We start from the raw sequence: 14,051 nt of genomic DNA, 5'->3' as shown, positions 1-14,051 counted from the left end.
CTATCCCTGTCTCGCTTCCTTCCTCTCCTACCCGGAGCTGTTTGGATCACCTCCCAGATCAGCTACCTCTAACGTTCAGATGCTGTTCCTGGGTTAGACTTCTGTCCGAATCTAAATCAAGACCCAGGCTGTATTTCCAGTCATAAAGTCAAATCAAGGCTTTGGTCCAGCTAAATTAACAGCTGGTACAGAGGCTGTGGGTCTTCCCTCGGCCCAGTTCGAGCAAGGGAAACACAGAAGACAAGAGATGGGTGAGACCTGATTTTCTATAAGAATACCACTCTCCATTAAAATCCAATACCTCCATTCTCGCTCTGTTTCTCTACTTCCTTCTTGCCTGCTTGTCAAGACTGGAGAAAGGCATTAGGCAGTGGGGAGGGAGGGAGGGAGGGAGGGAGGGGTGTAATTGACTTTGCAGGGGTGGATCCACACATGAACTCTGAGGAACATATTCTTCTCAATTTTTAGTGCCTCTCATTAACATGTGGAATGCACAGTGCTCCTTACTGCCAGCTATGAGTCTTGGCACCGAATCTCGGGCGACAGAAGACAAAATCTCCTATAACGTCCCTTTGCAGCTTACTTGCAATGTGAGGTTTTACTAATTAGATTGAGCTGTGTGTAAACAGCCTTAAGTCTGGTATCTTTAAGGCCAGAAAGTTCCCCAAATCATCCCTCAAAAGTCAAGAGTGCATATTTTGGGGGGAAATGTGACTAAAAAGACAAAGCCTGGGTAGAAATGGTGCTGGGAAGGAAGACCCAGAAATAAGCAAACGAGGTGCTATTTTTTTCTAAAGGGCTCATTCAGATGCAGCTGGAAAGGTGAGGCTGTACCACGGGACTAACATGCACAGTTTTAGGAGGCAAATAGGATGACCTTGGTATGAGGCGAAAACACGAGAGCCAAGGATGCAAAGAGATGCCCCTAGCACGCAACAAACATCTCCACTGATGTCAAGAAGCCAAGAGCCCGCCTTGAACTGGACCAAACAAAACTCACAGCTCAGGTAAAGCTGGGGAGCTATGGAAGGAGAATCAACCAAGAAAAATGGATTCCTTGATGTGATGGGTTTTTATGTGGGATAACATCAGATATTAGAAAACATTTCTTGCTGGGCAGTGGTGGCGCACGCCTTTAATCTCAGCACTTGGGAGGCAGAGGCAGGTGGATCTCTATGAGTTCGAGGGCAGCCTTGTCTACAAGAACTAGTTCCAGGACAGGCTGCAAAGTCACAGAGAAACCTTGTCTCAAAAAAAAAAAAAAAGAAAAGAAAAGAAAAGAAAAGAAAAAAAAACATCTCTCCTTTCTTCTTCCCTGGAAATGTTCTTTGATGCTCATTATTAGGAAAAATGAGAACACCTGACAAGCCAAGGAAGGCCACTGTCTCATGGCCTCTCACCCAGGGGAGAGAGTCGGTTCTTTCCACTGCCTGCAGCCTTAGCACCTGCTAGGTGTCATAGCTTAACTATCAGGTCTCCTTTTTTGCAGAGGTCTCCAGGCACTGAAGGAGCCCCTGCCACAGTACCCAGGTTGTTATGTGTGTCTGCAGCCTCAAGATCTGGTGTGAATTGCTGGGGGGCGGGGAGTGAAGGACAGTTGGAGTGAGCAGGAAGGCACAGACGGTGACTCCTGCATCCAGCACAGCTTGTAAACCCCGGCAGACTCAACGCTACAGCCTCAGGCACTTGACAAAGCAAGACTGGAATTTTTTCATTTCCACTTCCAGACAAGAAACTTGGACATCTTCTTGGTTTTGCAAGTAGAGCTGCTCTGTGGGGTAGATGCTACATTTTCGTGAAGATTAAGGGGAAGAGCTGACATTTAAGGGGGATTTTAAGGGCTGAAGAGAGGCCTCATCAGTTTGAAGCACTGGTTGCTCTTGAGGGGACCTAGGTTTGCTTCCTGGCGCTTACATGGCACACACACACATCCTTGCAGCCAGAACATTCACACACATAAAACAAATAAATATTTAAAGAACTAAAAGCATTTTATACTTGAAAGCAGTCATACTAGGATGGACCTCTCGAGGTTCCAAAGGTATTATCTTCTTTTGGCCACCTTTGCTCATGTATGAGATTGACTCTTCACTTCCTAGTAAGTTGAACATGATCACTATAACTACATTTACAAATGGAGGAAAACATATATACTCAAATTGATAAATATATTCTCTATAGATGAATACTGCTCATATTATGGAGGGTTGTTTTGCCTTTTCCTTATATATATGTACATAGTTTGTTTGATACAGTCTCACATTGTTCAAACTGGTCTCAAACTAGTTCAAGGCTGACCTTGAACTCCTGATCTTTCTGACTCTGCCTCCCAACTGCTAGCTTTAGAGATGTATACCATGGCATCTGGGTAATGACAAATATAATTGCCAATGAGATTTCAGTTATATGATAGGAAGTTTTTGATAATACATACCTCTGGACAATTTGCCATGTTATTGAACAGTTTTAAAAACATGATTTTATACATCAGATATGTCGGCATCTATCCTGCTCTTCCATCTCATTAGTAAAGCTTTCTGAAGCTAAGGGTGGGCATAAGCGCAAGTTTTCCTTAATGATACACACAGAAAAATATTACGGGGACTGTGACAGGAGTCCCCTTAGATGGAGTGTGACTGTCTTTGTCTTTTTGTTCTGTCTGAGGTCTTGGAATGACTTCCTCATAGTAGCAGAAGGAAAAGGAAGAGAGAAGAGAGGAGGAGATGGGAAGAGGGGAGAAGGGGGAAAATATCATATTTTATATCTAAGTATGCCCATCAGAGTCTTGCAAAGGTTTTAAGAAAGGCATGTAGGTTTCTGGCTGGACAGGAACTGAATCCAGCTGGCCTCTGTCTCTCCTCATAACTCAGTCAAAATGAAGAAAGAGAATAAAGTCAGGACCAAGTTCAGTTAAGAGAAACATTTGAGAAACCTCTGTTTGCTAGTCACGGTGGCACCAAAAAGAATCAATACACCAGGAACCTGGTTTTGTCCACTCTGATTTCCAAGACAATATGCAGTATTTGGAAGGGGGAAGCCGGAGACAGAGCAAAGCAGGTCTTGAGGCCGAGCTCTGTGTCTTTGACCCATTCCCCATTCCATGTGTAGAAGTCGGCATTCTCAGAGCTCCAGAGCAAGCCTGGGCAAACCAAAGAGAAGAGTTGGATCACAGTATGGTTTTCCCAGGGTTTTCCAAGGTTTTCAAAGCTGTGTTCCCTTTGACAAAGAGGGCAATGGCTGACATTAATAGAGCCAGTTTCCATGGTCTGAAAGGTGCCGGGAGTGGATGGCAGGCCAGGCTGTGCTCTAAGGGGAATTCTGCCTGGTGCACCTATTTCAATAACCAAAAGCCATTCCTGGGTTGTTACTTCATGGGGAAAGCCTTTAAAGTGTTGTATAGCATGCCAGAAAAGGAAAAGAAAACCAGATCCAATAGATTGATAAAATGTTAAGTAGCATCTCATTGTCAGCTGAGGACCACACTAAGATTGAAGGTGTGTTTGCCAATCAGGAAGAGAAAGAACCATGCCCAGATGAAAAATGAGGGATAAGCCAGGAATGTTCAAATGTGCACTCGAAAGGAGCAGTTTGAGAACTGGTCGGAGTGTGCGTGGGGGCAGAGCGCGTGGGGCATATTTAGTCTTGATAATAGGGGAATGCACACAAAATCAGGGAGTACTCAAATACTGGCCTGGGCTGGCCACTCTGCACCCTAGTACTACATGGTCACCACACATGGGAGTATAATCTGGTGCCATTTTCTGCTGAGCAAGTTGGCACACACATACTCTGGGATGCAGTGATGTCCCTTCAGAGGTTTGTACTTACAAGATGATCAAAGATGTGGGCAAATATATAACATGCTGCTTGTAATAGCCTACATGTAAATTAATAGCTAATCATAGGGCAAGAAACTATGTGACCATAAAAGAAACTGATATAGTAGAAGGGAATTTTCTATTATAAACAGTAGGCTGGAAATAAAGAGGGGAGGAGGTGATGCAGAAACCTAAAGAGAGTGGACAATTCCTTCACGTTTAGGTAAATATTGTTTATGCACCCATACATATGCACATATATGTACATATTATACACCAACATACCACAGTATGTTTGAAGGAAACTTTTCTGATTATTTCATTTTCTGTACATTGTTAGTAAAGTACAATTTGTGAAGAGGAAATAAAACATGAGTCTAAGAGACTTTACTAAGAATCTGATTGCTACGTATGGCGGCTCTTGTCTGTAACCTTAAACTACATGGAAAGTGAAGACAGGAGAATTCCCTGTTCCCAGGGGTTCAAGAATGACTAGGTCAGTATAGTAAGGTTTTGTCCTAGACACACATGTGCAGATGGCAGCACTAACTGGACTTTGTGGGTTATAAAAGTCAGGTGGTGGTGGCACACACCTTTAATCCCAGAACTTGGGAGGCAGAGGAAGTTGGATCTCTGTGAGTTCAAGGCCGGTCTGGTCTACAAAGTGAGTTCAATGTCAGCCAGGACTGTTACACAGAGAAACTCTGTCTCAAAAAACAAAAACAAAAGCAAAACCAAAAAAACCAAAAAACAAGAAACAAACAAACAAACAAATGAAAACAAACAAAAAACCCAAAAAAACAAAAAACAAAAAATAAACAAACAAGCAAACAAATAAATAAAATAAAGATAAAGAGATGAAATGACATGGGAGATATTTGGAGGTTCGGGGCTAGGGCACACTAGAGGGAATAAATGAGGGAAGAGATGACGAAGATATATGCATGAAAAGGAAATAGAGACACAAAAATTGAGAATGTTTTGAGAATCCAAAAACAATTGTTTAAAATAAAATGCAAAGGATAGATTGGGCCTCTTGGAGCAGGCCTGTGATCCCAGTTACTCAGGAAGCTGAGGCAAGAGGATCATAAAGAACAAGACCAGCCTTGGCAACTTAATGAGACCCTGCCTCATAATAGTAAAAGTTAAAAAAAGAATCCCGGGGATATAGCTCAGTGATAGAGCACTTTCCCAGCTTATGAGAGAGCCCAGGCTTTATCCTTGATACCACAAAGGATAGATTCATAGACAATAATGTTGTATATTGGCCTAAAATTTTTAAAGTATTTACAGGAATTTTGAAAAACCACAGCTATTGATTGGTATAAAAAAAAGTATAATTGAGCATAGTACTGTTATAAAAATGTAGTAGCTCTCTGTAAAGCAAAGGACACTGTCACTAAGACAAAAAGGCAACCCACTGACTGGGAGAAGATCTTCACTAACCCCGCAACTGACAAAGGTCTGATCTCCAAAATATATAAAGAACTCAAGAAACTAGACCGTAAAAGGCTAATCAACCCAATTATAAAATGGGGCACTGAGCTGAACAGAGAATTCTCAACAGAAGAAGTTCGAATGGCCAAAAGACACTTAAGATCATGCTCAACTTCCTTAGCAATCAGGGAAATGCAAATCAAGACATCATTAAGATACCGTCTTACACCTGTCAGAATGGCTAAAATAAAAAACACCAATGATAGCCTCTGCTGGAGAGGTTGTGGAGAAAGTAGTACACTCATCCATTGCTGGTGGGAATGCAAACTTGTGCAACCACTTTGGAAAGCAGTATGGCAGTTTCTCAGGAAAGTCGGAATCAACCTACCCCTGGACCCAGCAATACCACTCTTGGGAATATACCCAAGAGATGCCCTATCATACAACAAAAGTATATGCTCAACTATGTTCATAGCAGCATTGTTTATAATAGCCAGAACCTGGAAACAACCTAGATGCCCTTCAATGGAAGAATGGATGAAGAAAGTATGGAATATATACATATTAGAGTACTACTCAGCAGTAAAAAACAATGACTTCTTGAATTTTGCATGCAAATGGATGGAAATAGAAAACACTATCCTGAGTGAGGTAAGCCAGACCCAAAAAGAGGAACATGGGATGTACTCATTCATATTTGGTTTCTAGCCATAAATAAAGGACATTGAGCCTATAATTCGTGATCCTAGAGAAGCTAAATAAGAAGGTGAACCCAAAGAAAAACATATAAGCATCCTCCTGAATATTAACCTTCATCAGGCGATGAAAGGAGACAGAGACCCACATTGGAGCACCGGACTGAAATCTCAAGGTCCAAATCAGGAGCAGGAGGAGAGAGAGCACGAGCAAGGAACTCAGGACCGCGAGGGGTGCACCCACACACTGAGACAATGGGGATGTTCTATCAGGAACTCACCAAGGCCAGCTGGCCTGGGTCTGAAAAAGCATGGGATAAAACCGGACTCGCTGAACATAGTGGACAATGAGGACTCCTGAGAACTCAAGAACAATGGCAATGGGCTTTTGATCCTACTGCATGTACTGGCTTTGTGGGAGCCTAGGCAGTTTGGATGCTCACCTTACTAGACCTGGATGGAGGTGGGGGGTCCTTGGACTTCCCACAGGACAGTTTGGGCTGATGAGGGAGGGAGACTTGATCGGGGGAGGGGGAGGGAAATGGGAGGCGGTGGCAGGGAAGAGGCAGAAATCTTTAAGAAATCAATCAATAAATAAATAAATAAATAAAAATGTAGTAGCTCCCAATCACTTCAATATTTTCTATATTGAAACAAAAAATCTTACTAGTTTTATTGGAACTATATGAAAACAATAAAAATTTATGTTGCATTACACCTAGGGAGGACTGATGAAAAAGCCAAGACACAAAAGAGATTTCCCACTATCTCACGTTTAAATACATTGCAAAGTTACAGCAACTAAATCATTTTGGTGCAACTTAAGATAAGATAGGATGAACCAGAAACCAAGTGCCCATGCACATATACTAGGTGATTAAAGAGACAACCACCTGGGGGATGGAGAGACAGCTCAGTGGTTAAGAGCACTGGCTGCAATTTCCAGAGGACCTGTGTTCAATTCTCAGCAGCCACATGACAGCTCACAACTGCCTCTAACTGCTATTCGAGGGGATCTGGCACCCTCACACAGACATACATACACACACAATAAAATAAATAAATCTTTTTAAAAAAGAGAGAGACATTCAACTAACCAACTAGTGAGCTTGGACAATTAACACTAAAAAAATGAGACATCTTTGCATGGGACCCCTAAGAAAGTTCCAGGTTAACCAGACTGTTAAGTGGAAAGCATTTCTCATTTGAGCAGTAAGGCAGTCATTAACAGTATAAGCAAATAAATTGTTAAAAATTTTAGAAGATTTATTTATTATATGTGTCTGAGTGTTTTGTCTGCACGCTGTATATTCAACATATGCATGCCTAATGCCCAGGGAGCTCAGAAGAGGGTGCTGGATCCCCTAGAACTGGAGTGAAGTATGCCTGTGAGCCACCACCTGGGTGCTGGAGAGTGAACCTGGATCCTCTGCAAGAGCAGCAAGCGCTTTTAACTGAGCCATTTCTCCAAAGTTACCTAAATTTGGATCTTAAAAGCAAACTTTGATAGATTTGACCCAAAGAAGGCTTGAACCATTCATCCAATGACACTGTAATAAGCAGGTAAAATACAACAAACTGAAAAATATATTTGCTGCATATACAAGAAGGGTTCCTGGCCTCACTACAAAAAGAGTGTATACAAATCACTAAGAAGAAACAAATATTCCTGTAGTAGCAAAAAGGCAAAAGCTATGACCAGGCTGAAAAAAAAAAAAGACAAATGGCCAGTAGCTACATATTAGCTACATACATAAAATATAGTAGCTAATATTCCTCCTCAAAAATTATAAAATTTAACTTTCTAGAACAAATGCCTCTAACTATCTATCAAGTTAGCAAAATGTTTTTTTTTTAATCGTCTATTTGTGTGCACATGACAGATGAATGCAGATTTATAGAGCTCTCCAATGGAGGAGGTGATAATGTGGACTGAGAAGTTTAAAATGTTCATAGAGTTTACTAAATAAGGAACTGAGGAAGCCCTCCAAAAGAGGCACTCAAGGAGAGCTTCCCAAATTCCTTATTTAAAAGACATGGATGTGTGCTGCCTACACTTTAGTTCAAAACACTCAACAGTCCTGAGGCTGGAGAGATGACTCAGGGGTTCAGAGCACTGTCAGGCAGACGACATGAATTCCCTTACCAGCTTCCACATGGCAGCTTACAACAAACTGCTTGTAACTCATGGGACCCAATTTCCTCTTCAGACATCCATGGTCCTGCCGCAGGCTAGTATGAACTAGTGTGCATTTGGTCACATGCAGTGGCTGAAGGATGCAGACTGCAAAACTCTAGGCTAGCAAGTTTGTTGAAATTTTATATATATATATATATATACATACACACACACACACACACATATATATATATATATGACAACATTCAACTGTATACTGTATATCAACTGGAATTTTAAGGATGAAGAGATTATTGGGGTTTTCTGCTCCTTTATGTTTCATTTATTCCACAAACATTGACTTGCTGGATTGCCTTAATTATTTTTCTGTGTTCCAAATTATGCTCAGCCATGTGTTATTGTGAAGTTAGGGAAAAGACACGTTTTTATAAGGGTCTACCAGGTGAAAATGACTTTTGCCAGTTGCTAAACATTTATCTACTAAAGACCTGTAGCATAAAGTCTTGGTGGTCAGTGACAGTCATCCCAGCGCTTGGGAGATGAAGGCAGGAGGATCAGAACTCGACCCACTCTGCTGTGTAGTAAGTGGAGGCCAGTGTGGGAAACAGGAGAGCCTGTCACAAACAAATAAACAAAGCAAAGGCTGGGAGCGAAGTTACTGTGTGCTCTTTCTACAACGTGATAAAGATTCAGGGCTGTCCTCAGTTCACTGCCTGCCCCTCTTCACAAACGTTTTTGGTGAAACCATACCTGTTCCTACTCGGATACGCACAAGTGTGGATGTGAGAGGGAGATTAGGGGTCCCTTCCTCTCAGGATCCGTCAAAGGGATCCTTTGAGAAGCCTGACACCTCACTAAGTATTTTAAACCAATTATCCCTAGGCACCCCCACAAGGATAGCAGGAGAAGGGTCCTGTTTGTGAGGCTGGAGAAGCTCGCCTCCGGCACCTTGAGCCTTGCTGAGGCTGAACCCCACCGGAGAAGAGGATGGCAGTTTGAGGCGGGAGGAACCCTGGAGCGCTGGCCTGGGGGGTCGGGGTCTTACCGCAGCCTGTTGGAAGGCTCCCTTGGTGTAGGTGCCACCACCGCGGTAGGTGATGGCCGGGATCTCGCGGCTGAGCAGCGCGCACTTGTGCTGGTGTGCCCGGCTGGTGGAGATGTAATCCACGCGCGCCACCACGTTGTTTTTGGACGAGAAGGTGACGATGGCCACGCGCGTGGCCGTGGACACCACGGGAAAGTCGGAGAGCAGCTTGCGCACGAACTTGAGCTCGTTGAGGAAGTTGGTTTGGCCCACGCTGGACGACTCGTCCACCAAGAAGACGAGCTCCAGGCGGCCACTGAGCTCCCGCAGGCGCCGCACGCGGCTCCGGAACGCGCGGCCCAGACGCTCCACTTTGCTCCCCATCGCCTCCTCCTCGCCGGACGCGGGTGACAGGGTCAGTCTGCCCGGAGCCCCAGGCGAGGCCTCGGGGAACAGGCGGAAGCTGAAGTTGCGCGACGGAGCCAGGGGCTGGAAGTTGGTCCAGCCGGACACCAGTGTCAGAGACCAGCAACAGAAGGCCAGGCACCACCACATCGCGCTGGGGACTGAGCAGCGGCCCCAGGGAGTGCAAGGCGACAGTCCCCGAGAGCGCCTGAAAAGAGCCTAGCGGCCCGAGCTGGGCAGATAGCGGCCGCGAGACTCAGAGCCCCTGCATGTGACACTGGGGATGGGATCCAGACTCCTCTGGCAGCTCTGGGGACGGACGGGACTCTGGAGGGACTGGAGTGCTCTGCTCCTTTGGCTCTCGGCTACTTGGTTTCTCTTCTCCTCCCCTCTCTCTTCCCCGAAGCCTATAAAATGTTTGAAGGAAGGGGGCAGTGAAGCCACAGTCACTTCCCTTCTTTTCGTCTGTCCTCTCCTTCCTCTCCCTCTCCTTCTCTCCTCTCCTCTCCCTATCTCTCCCCTATCTCTCTCCTCCCCCTCTCTCTTCCCTGGGATCCAGCTAAAGACTCTTGGAGATTCCATGACACCAGAACCCCTCGCCTGTCATGCTGTCAACATTCTCTCACAAGCGTACTGATTGATCCCATATGTCTGGCAAGGAGCTGCGGAGGAATTCGCTGGAGATGGATCTGGATACCGAGAGTGCCACAGTAATTGGAAACATTGTAGAGAAAAACACGCAGGGGCCTGGCCGAGTTGAAAGCGTGCCTTGAAAACTGCTTGCTCACCTTTTGGGCTTCTTTTCCACTCTTGGGGTGGGTGGGGAGTGTCTAAACTGCCCAAAGGGGATATTTGCGTAATTCTCCGAAGGGCACAAACTCCTGAGAACCGGTTCAAATCAGGGGCTATTGATGTGGCGCCCACCCTGCGCATCACAAATGCAGAATTCCTGCACTCCTCTCCTGCATCTGATAATTCATGCGTTTGTTCCTTCTTTCCTTCCATAGCAGTTTGTGAGGTACCAAGAGGATGAGCAGGGGAAAAACTGACACGACCTCTGTCCTCTAGGAACTTGTATGTAACATGTAAAAGTGTCACCATCACCACCAACTCGACATCCACACATGAAATGTATATGCATGATTACATACTTTTCTGTGCATGCACATAGATACACATATACTTACATGTAATTACAACTGACCGTGGTTAAATAGAAGTGCTTGGGAAGGCAGATTTGACCTTGGCAAGGGCAGGCAAGCCTTCTATGAGGGTGTGAGGTTCATGGTGAATTCCTAACTATGAATTTTCTTAAAACCCTCTATTTTGATCTGATTCAGCAAATGGGATCTGTCTGGCATATATATCCTTGGGAATACCAGCTGTTACTTGGGGGTGATTTTTCCAAGTAAGACCTCAAAGATGTACATGCATAAGGCACATACTTATTACATGAAAGGTGGGACCCTTGGTTAAAAGATTCCAGCTAAAAATCAGGAACCCTGTATGGTTATATAAACCTCCATCACCTCTGGGTTTTGGCCCAGTGCCTACTTTTATTCTGCAATGGGATCAAATGACTCTGGAGTTCTGCTCTCTGACAGGAGTGGTTGGACTCCAACTCTCCTTAATGAACTGCCTTCAACACGGGAGGTGTCAGAGCATGGAAGCCGAGGTGTTAAGGGCTCTTGGATCAATTTCCCTGACACGAAATCCTGGCTTACTATTTATTGATTGTATCGCTTTGCTCATTTGGAAACTGGAGTAATAATAACATATTAAGGACTAAATCATAAAATCGTAAAACTCTTAGGAATATGTTCAGAACACAGCATGTACTCATGCTGGCCGCTCATATCACTGCCTTTATTCAAGAATGCTCTCCAAGACCCATTTGCAGCAGCTCTCGCTGACCGTCAAAAATGTACCAGCTTACGGAATCCTGAAATAAAAAGGGAGCAGGACTCTATCCTAGTCCTCCTGGTCAGACTACATCAGAAGAAAATGCAGATTTGAAAAATCATTCCGGAGTTGTTCTGTGTTTACAAGAGGGACAAGCAGCGGGACGAAGAAAGATCTGGGTCTTCTGAGAGGGGATAAGATCGCAATCAACTTTAAATAAAGAGCTTTTCCAGATTTCATCTGCACCGTGTTATTTAAAACACATCATTAAGAGCTGGCATTCTGGGTCCATGGCGACTGCTGTACGCACTATCTTGTGTGTCCTTTACCCCCACCCTCAACAAAACCCCAGGGAGGTGGAGAGTTGCTTTAAGACCTTCTGGTTGCAAGCAATGAGCATCCAGCTCCTCCTTGTTTAAACAAAAGGAACTTTTGGCTCAAGCAAATAAGCTGGGGAAAGGCCTGGGTGGTGAAACCCAGCTCAGAAAGCCTTGGAAAATGAGGCAGAGTAGAACCTTCCTGAATATAATAATCCCAGCACTTGAGAAGCTGAGGCAAGAGGGTTGAGAGTTCTAGATCGCAGGTAAGATCCTGCCACACACACACAAAAGAGCATGTGTGGGTGTTAGGGGGCTGGGGAAATGGTTGTGAGAGGTCCCTGGCAGACAAGCCTGAGACACTCAGTTCAGAATCACAGGATCCATGTAAAAAATGGTGCACAGTGATGCACGATTGCAATCAGAGGCGGGCAGATCCCAGGAATTCCTTGGCTGGCTAGTCTAGCTGAATTGGTGAGCTCAAGGCTCAGTAGAGACCCTATCACAGAATATGGTGGTGAGTGATTGAGGAAGACACCTGACATCAGACTCTAGCCTACACACACACACACACAAACACACACATGCATGCACATGCACACACATGCACGAACACACACACACTCAGAACCACTTCTGCATCTCTTTTTAAAAATATTTATTTATTTTACATCCTGACCACAGTTTCCCCTCCCTCCTCTTCCCCCATTTCTTCCCCCCTACCTCCCTCCCGTCCCCCAATCCACTTCTCTTTACACGCTACTCTCTTAGTCTCTTTTTTTCTTTCAGATGAGATGAGAAAGATTCTTGCCTATGAGCTCCAATTTTGCAAAACCTACCAATACCATCACCTAAAGAAATGAGCAGAATGAGATGGCTTTAATTCAGCTTCACGAGAGCAAGGACAGACCACAGGAGCTCACACACTTAGAGGAGTCAATTGTCACCTTAGACTCTTACATCCAGACCTTCTTCTTTAAGAGCAACCAAGTCCCCGAATTTCAGCTGAGCACAAAGACATCGACATTTCCTAGCGTCTCTTGCAGTTGGATATGTCTGCACAACCAGGTTCTGAGTTGGTTTCATGCACAGTTCCCAGAAATTCTCTTAAAACAAAAACAAACAAAAACAACAGCAACTTTTATCTGTGACTCTTCCACACAGGTCTCGTTTTCTTGGTAGAGCCTATAGAACTGGAAGGAGATGGCCATGGAGAGTGTGTTTTGGAGGGGCTGAATCTGACCCTCTCTTTTTCTTGTCCATCTGCTTCCTCCTCTGGGGTGCTCTGTTCAGCACATGCAGCCAAGCCACCACAGGCTAACCCCTCCCCCCTTAGACTGTTTCTGTCAAGCTTCTGACACTAAGATGGCAAATGGAGCCAATGAAATACTTTACTCTATAGCAGTGGTTCAGAACAAGGGGCTGTCTGCTATTGCACCTCACCTTGAAAACATTGGGTGTTGTGTGTGTGTATGTGTGTGTGTGTGTGTGTGTGTGTGTGTATTGGAGAGGATGCACTACTGACATCAACCGTATAAAGACTAGGATACAGCTAATCGCTTGAGTGTCCGGTACAGCCCTCACCATGAACAATCCATCATCCATCTCAACATATGTGTTGTGTCAAGTCAGAGAGAAACGCTGGCCTATACAAGAACACAATGATAGGCTCAGGAAATGATAAAATATTAATACTACGTAGAAGAAGAACCTAACCGACTTGGCAGTATGGAGCTGAGCTGAGGGAAACTGCTGAGGCTTCATCTTGTGAAATAGATTCTCTAGGAAACAAAATCAATTGCATCAGCAGGCGGGAGACTAAAGGGGCACGCTAGTCTCTCCTGCATCCTGCTTCAAAATCAGCAGAAAAAAATTAGCAGAAAATGGAAACCTCAGGTCCTGTGTACCTACTGGGACCAGTTCCCAAATCAAGGCCAGCACCATTGCCATCTGTCCCTGTGTTAAAGCGAAGTAAGATGTGTATGTGTATAGGGGAGATTGGAAGTGGGACTGGAGGCAGCAGAGGCTGGATTGATTGGTCCAGGGAAAGACCCTCTGGGATGGCAAGAACACGTCTAGAAATGGGAGCAGAGGCAGGACAAAGTTCAGTCCCGGTTCCTGCTGGAAATTAGGTTCTGTCTGCTTTGAAATTTACTAGCTTGTTGTTGAATGGCAGCAGCAGGCAGTGGTGATGGGAGGAAGATGCCCTCTTGTGACTTGTAAGGATTTAACAGACATTTCCTGTCATACTTAGGAAAGTACACTACTCTGTACTTCATGTAGGTAGAATTATCTAGGGATGGAGTTTACAGT

General features: G+C 44.6%; 1 protein-coding gene across 2 annotated transcripts in view; it reads right to left on the bottom strand.

Moving 5' to 3' along the window:
* The window catches only part of Svep1 (sushi, von Willebrand factor type A, EGF and pentraxin domain containing 1), a 153,904-nt gene extending 144,212 nt beyond the window's left edge, over positions 1 to 9,692 (bottom strand). For both annotated transcript variants that reach the window (XM_057790420.1, XM_057790421.1), the window contains exon 1: positions 9,136 to 9,692. In XM_057790420.1, coding sequence (XP_057646403.1) covers positions 9,136 to 9,669 — 534 coding nt within the window. In that variant the 5' untranslated portion in view covers positions 9,670 to 9,692. The remainder of the gene's footprint in view (positions 1 to 9,135) is intronic.
* Positions 9,693 to 14,051: the final 4,359 nt, after the last annotated feature.

This window comes from Chionomys nivalis, chromosome 16 (assembly GCF_950005125.1).
Source record: "Chionomys nivalis chromosome 16, mChiNiv1.1, whole genome shotgun sequence".
NCBI lineage: Eukaryota > Metazoa > Chordata > Mammalia > Rodentia > Cricetidae > Chionomys > Chionomys nivalis.
Note: the sequence above shows the minus strand (reverse complement) of the source record. Positions and strands in the feature narration are given on the sequence as shown.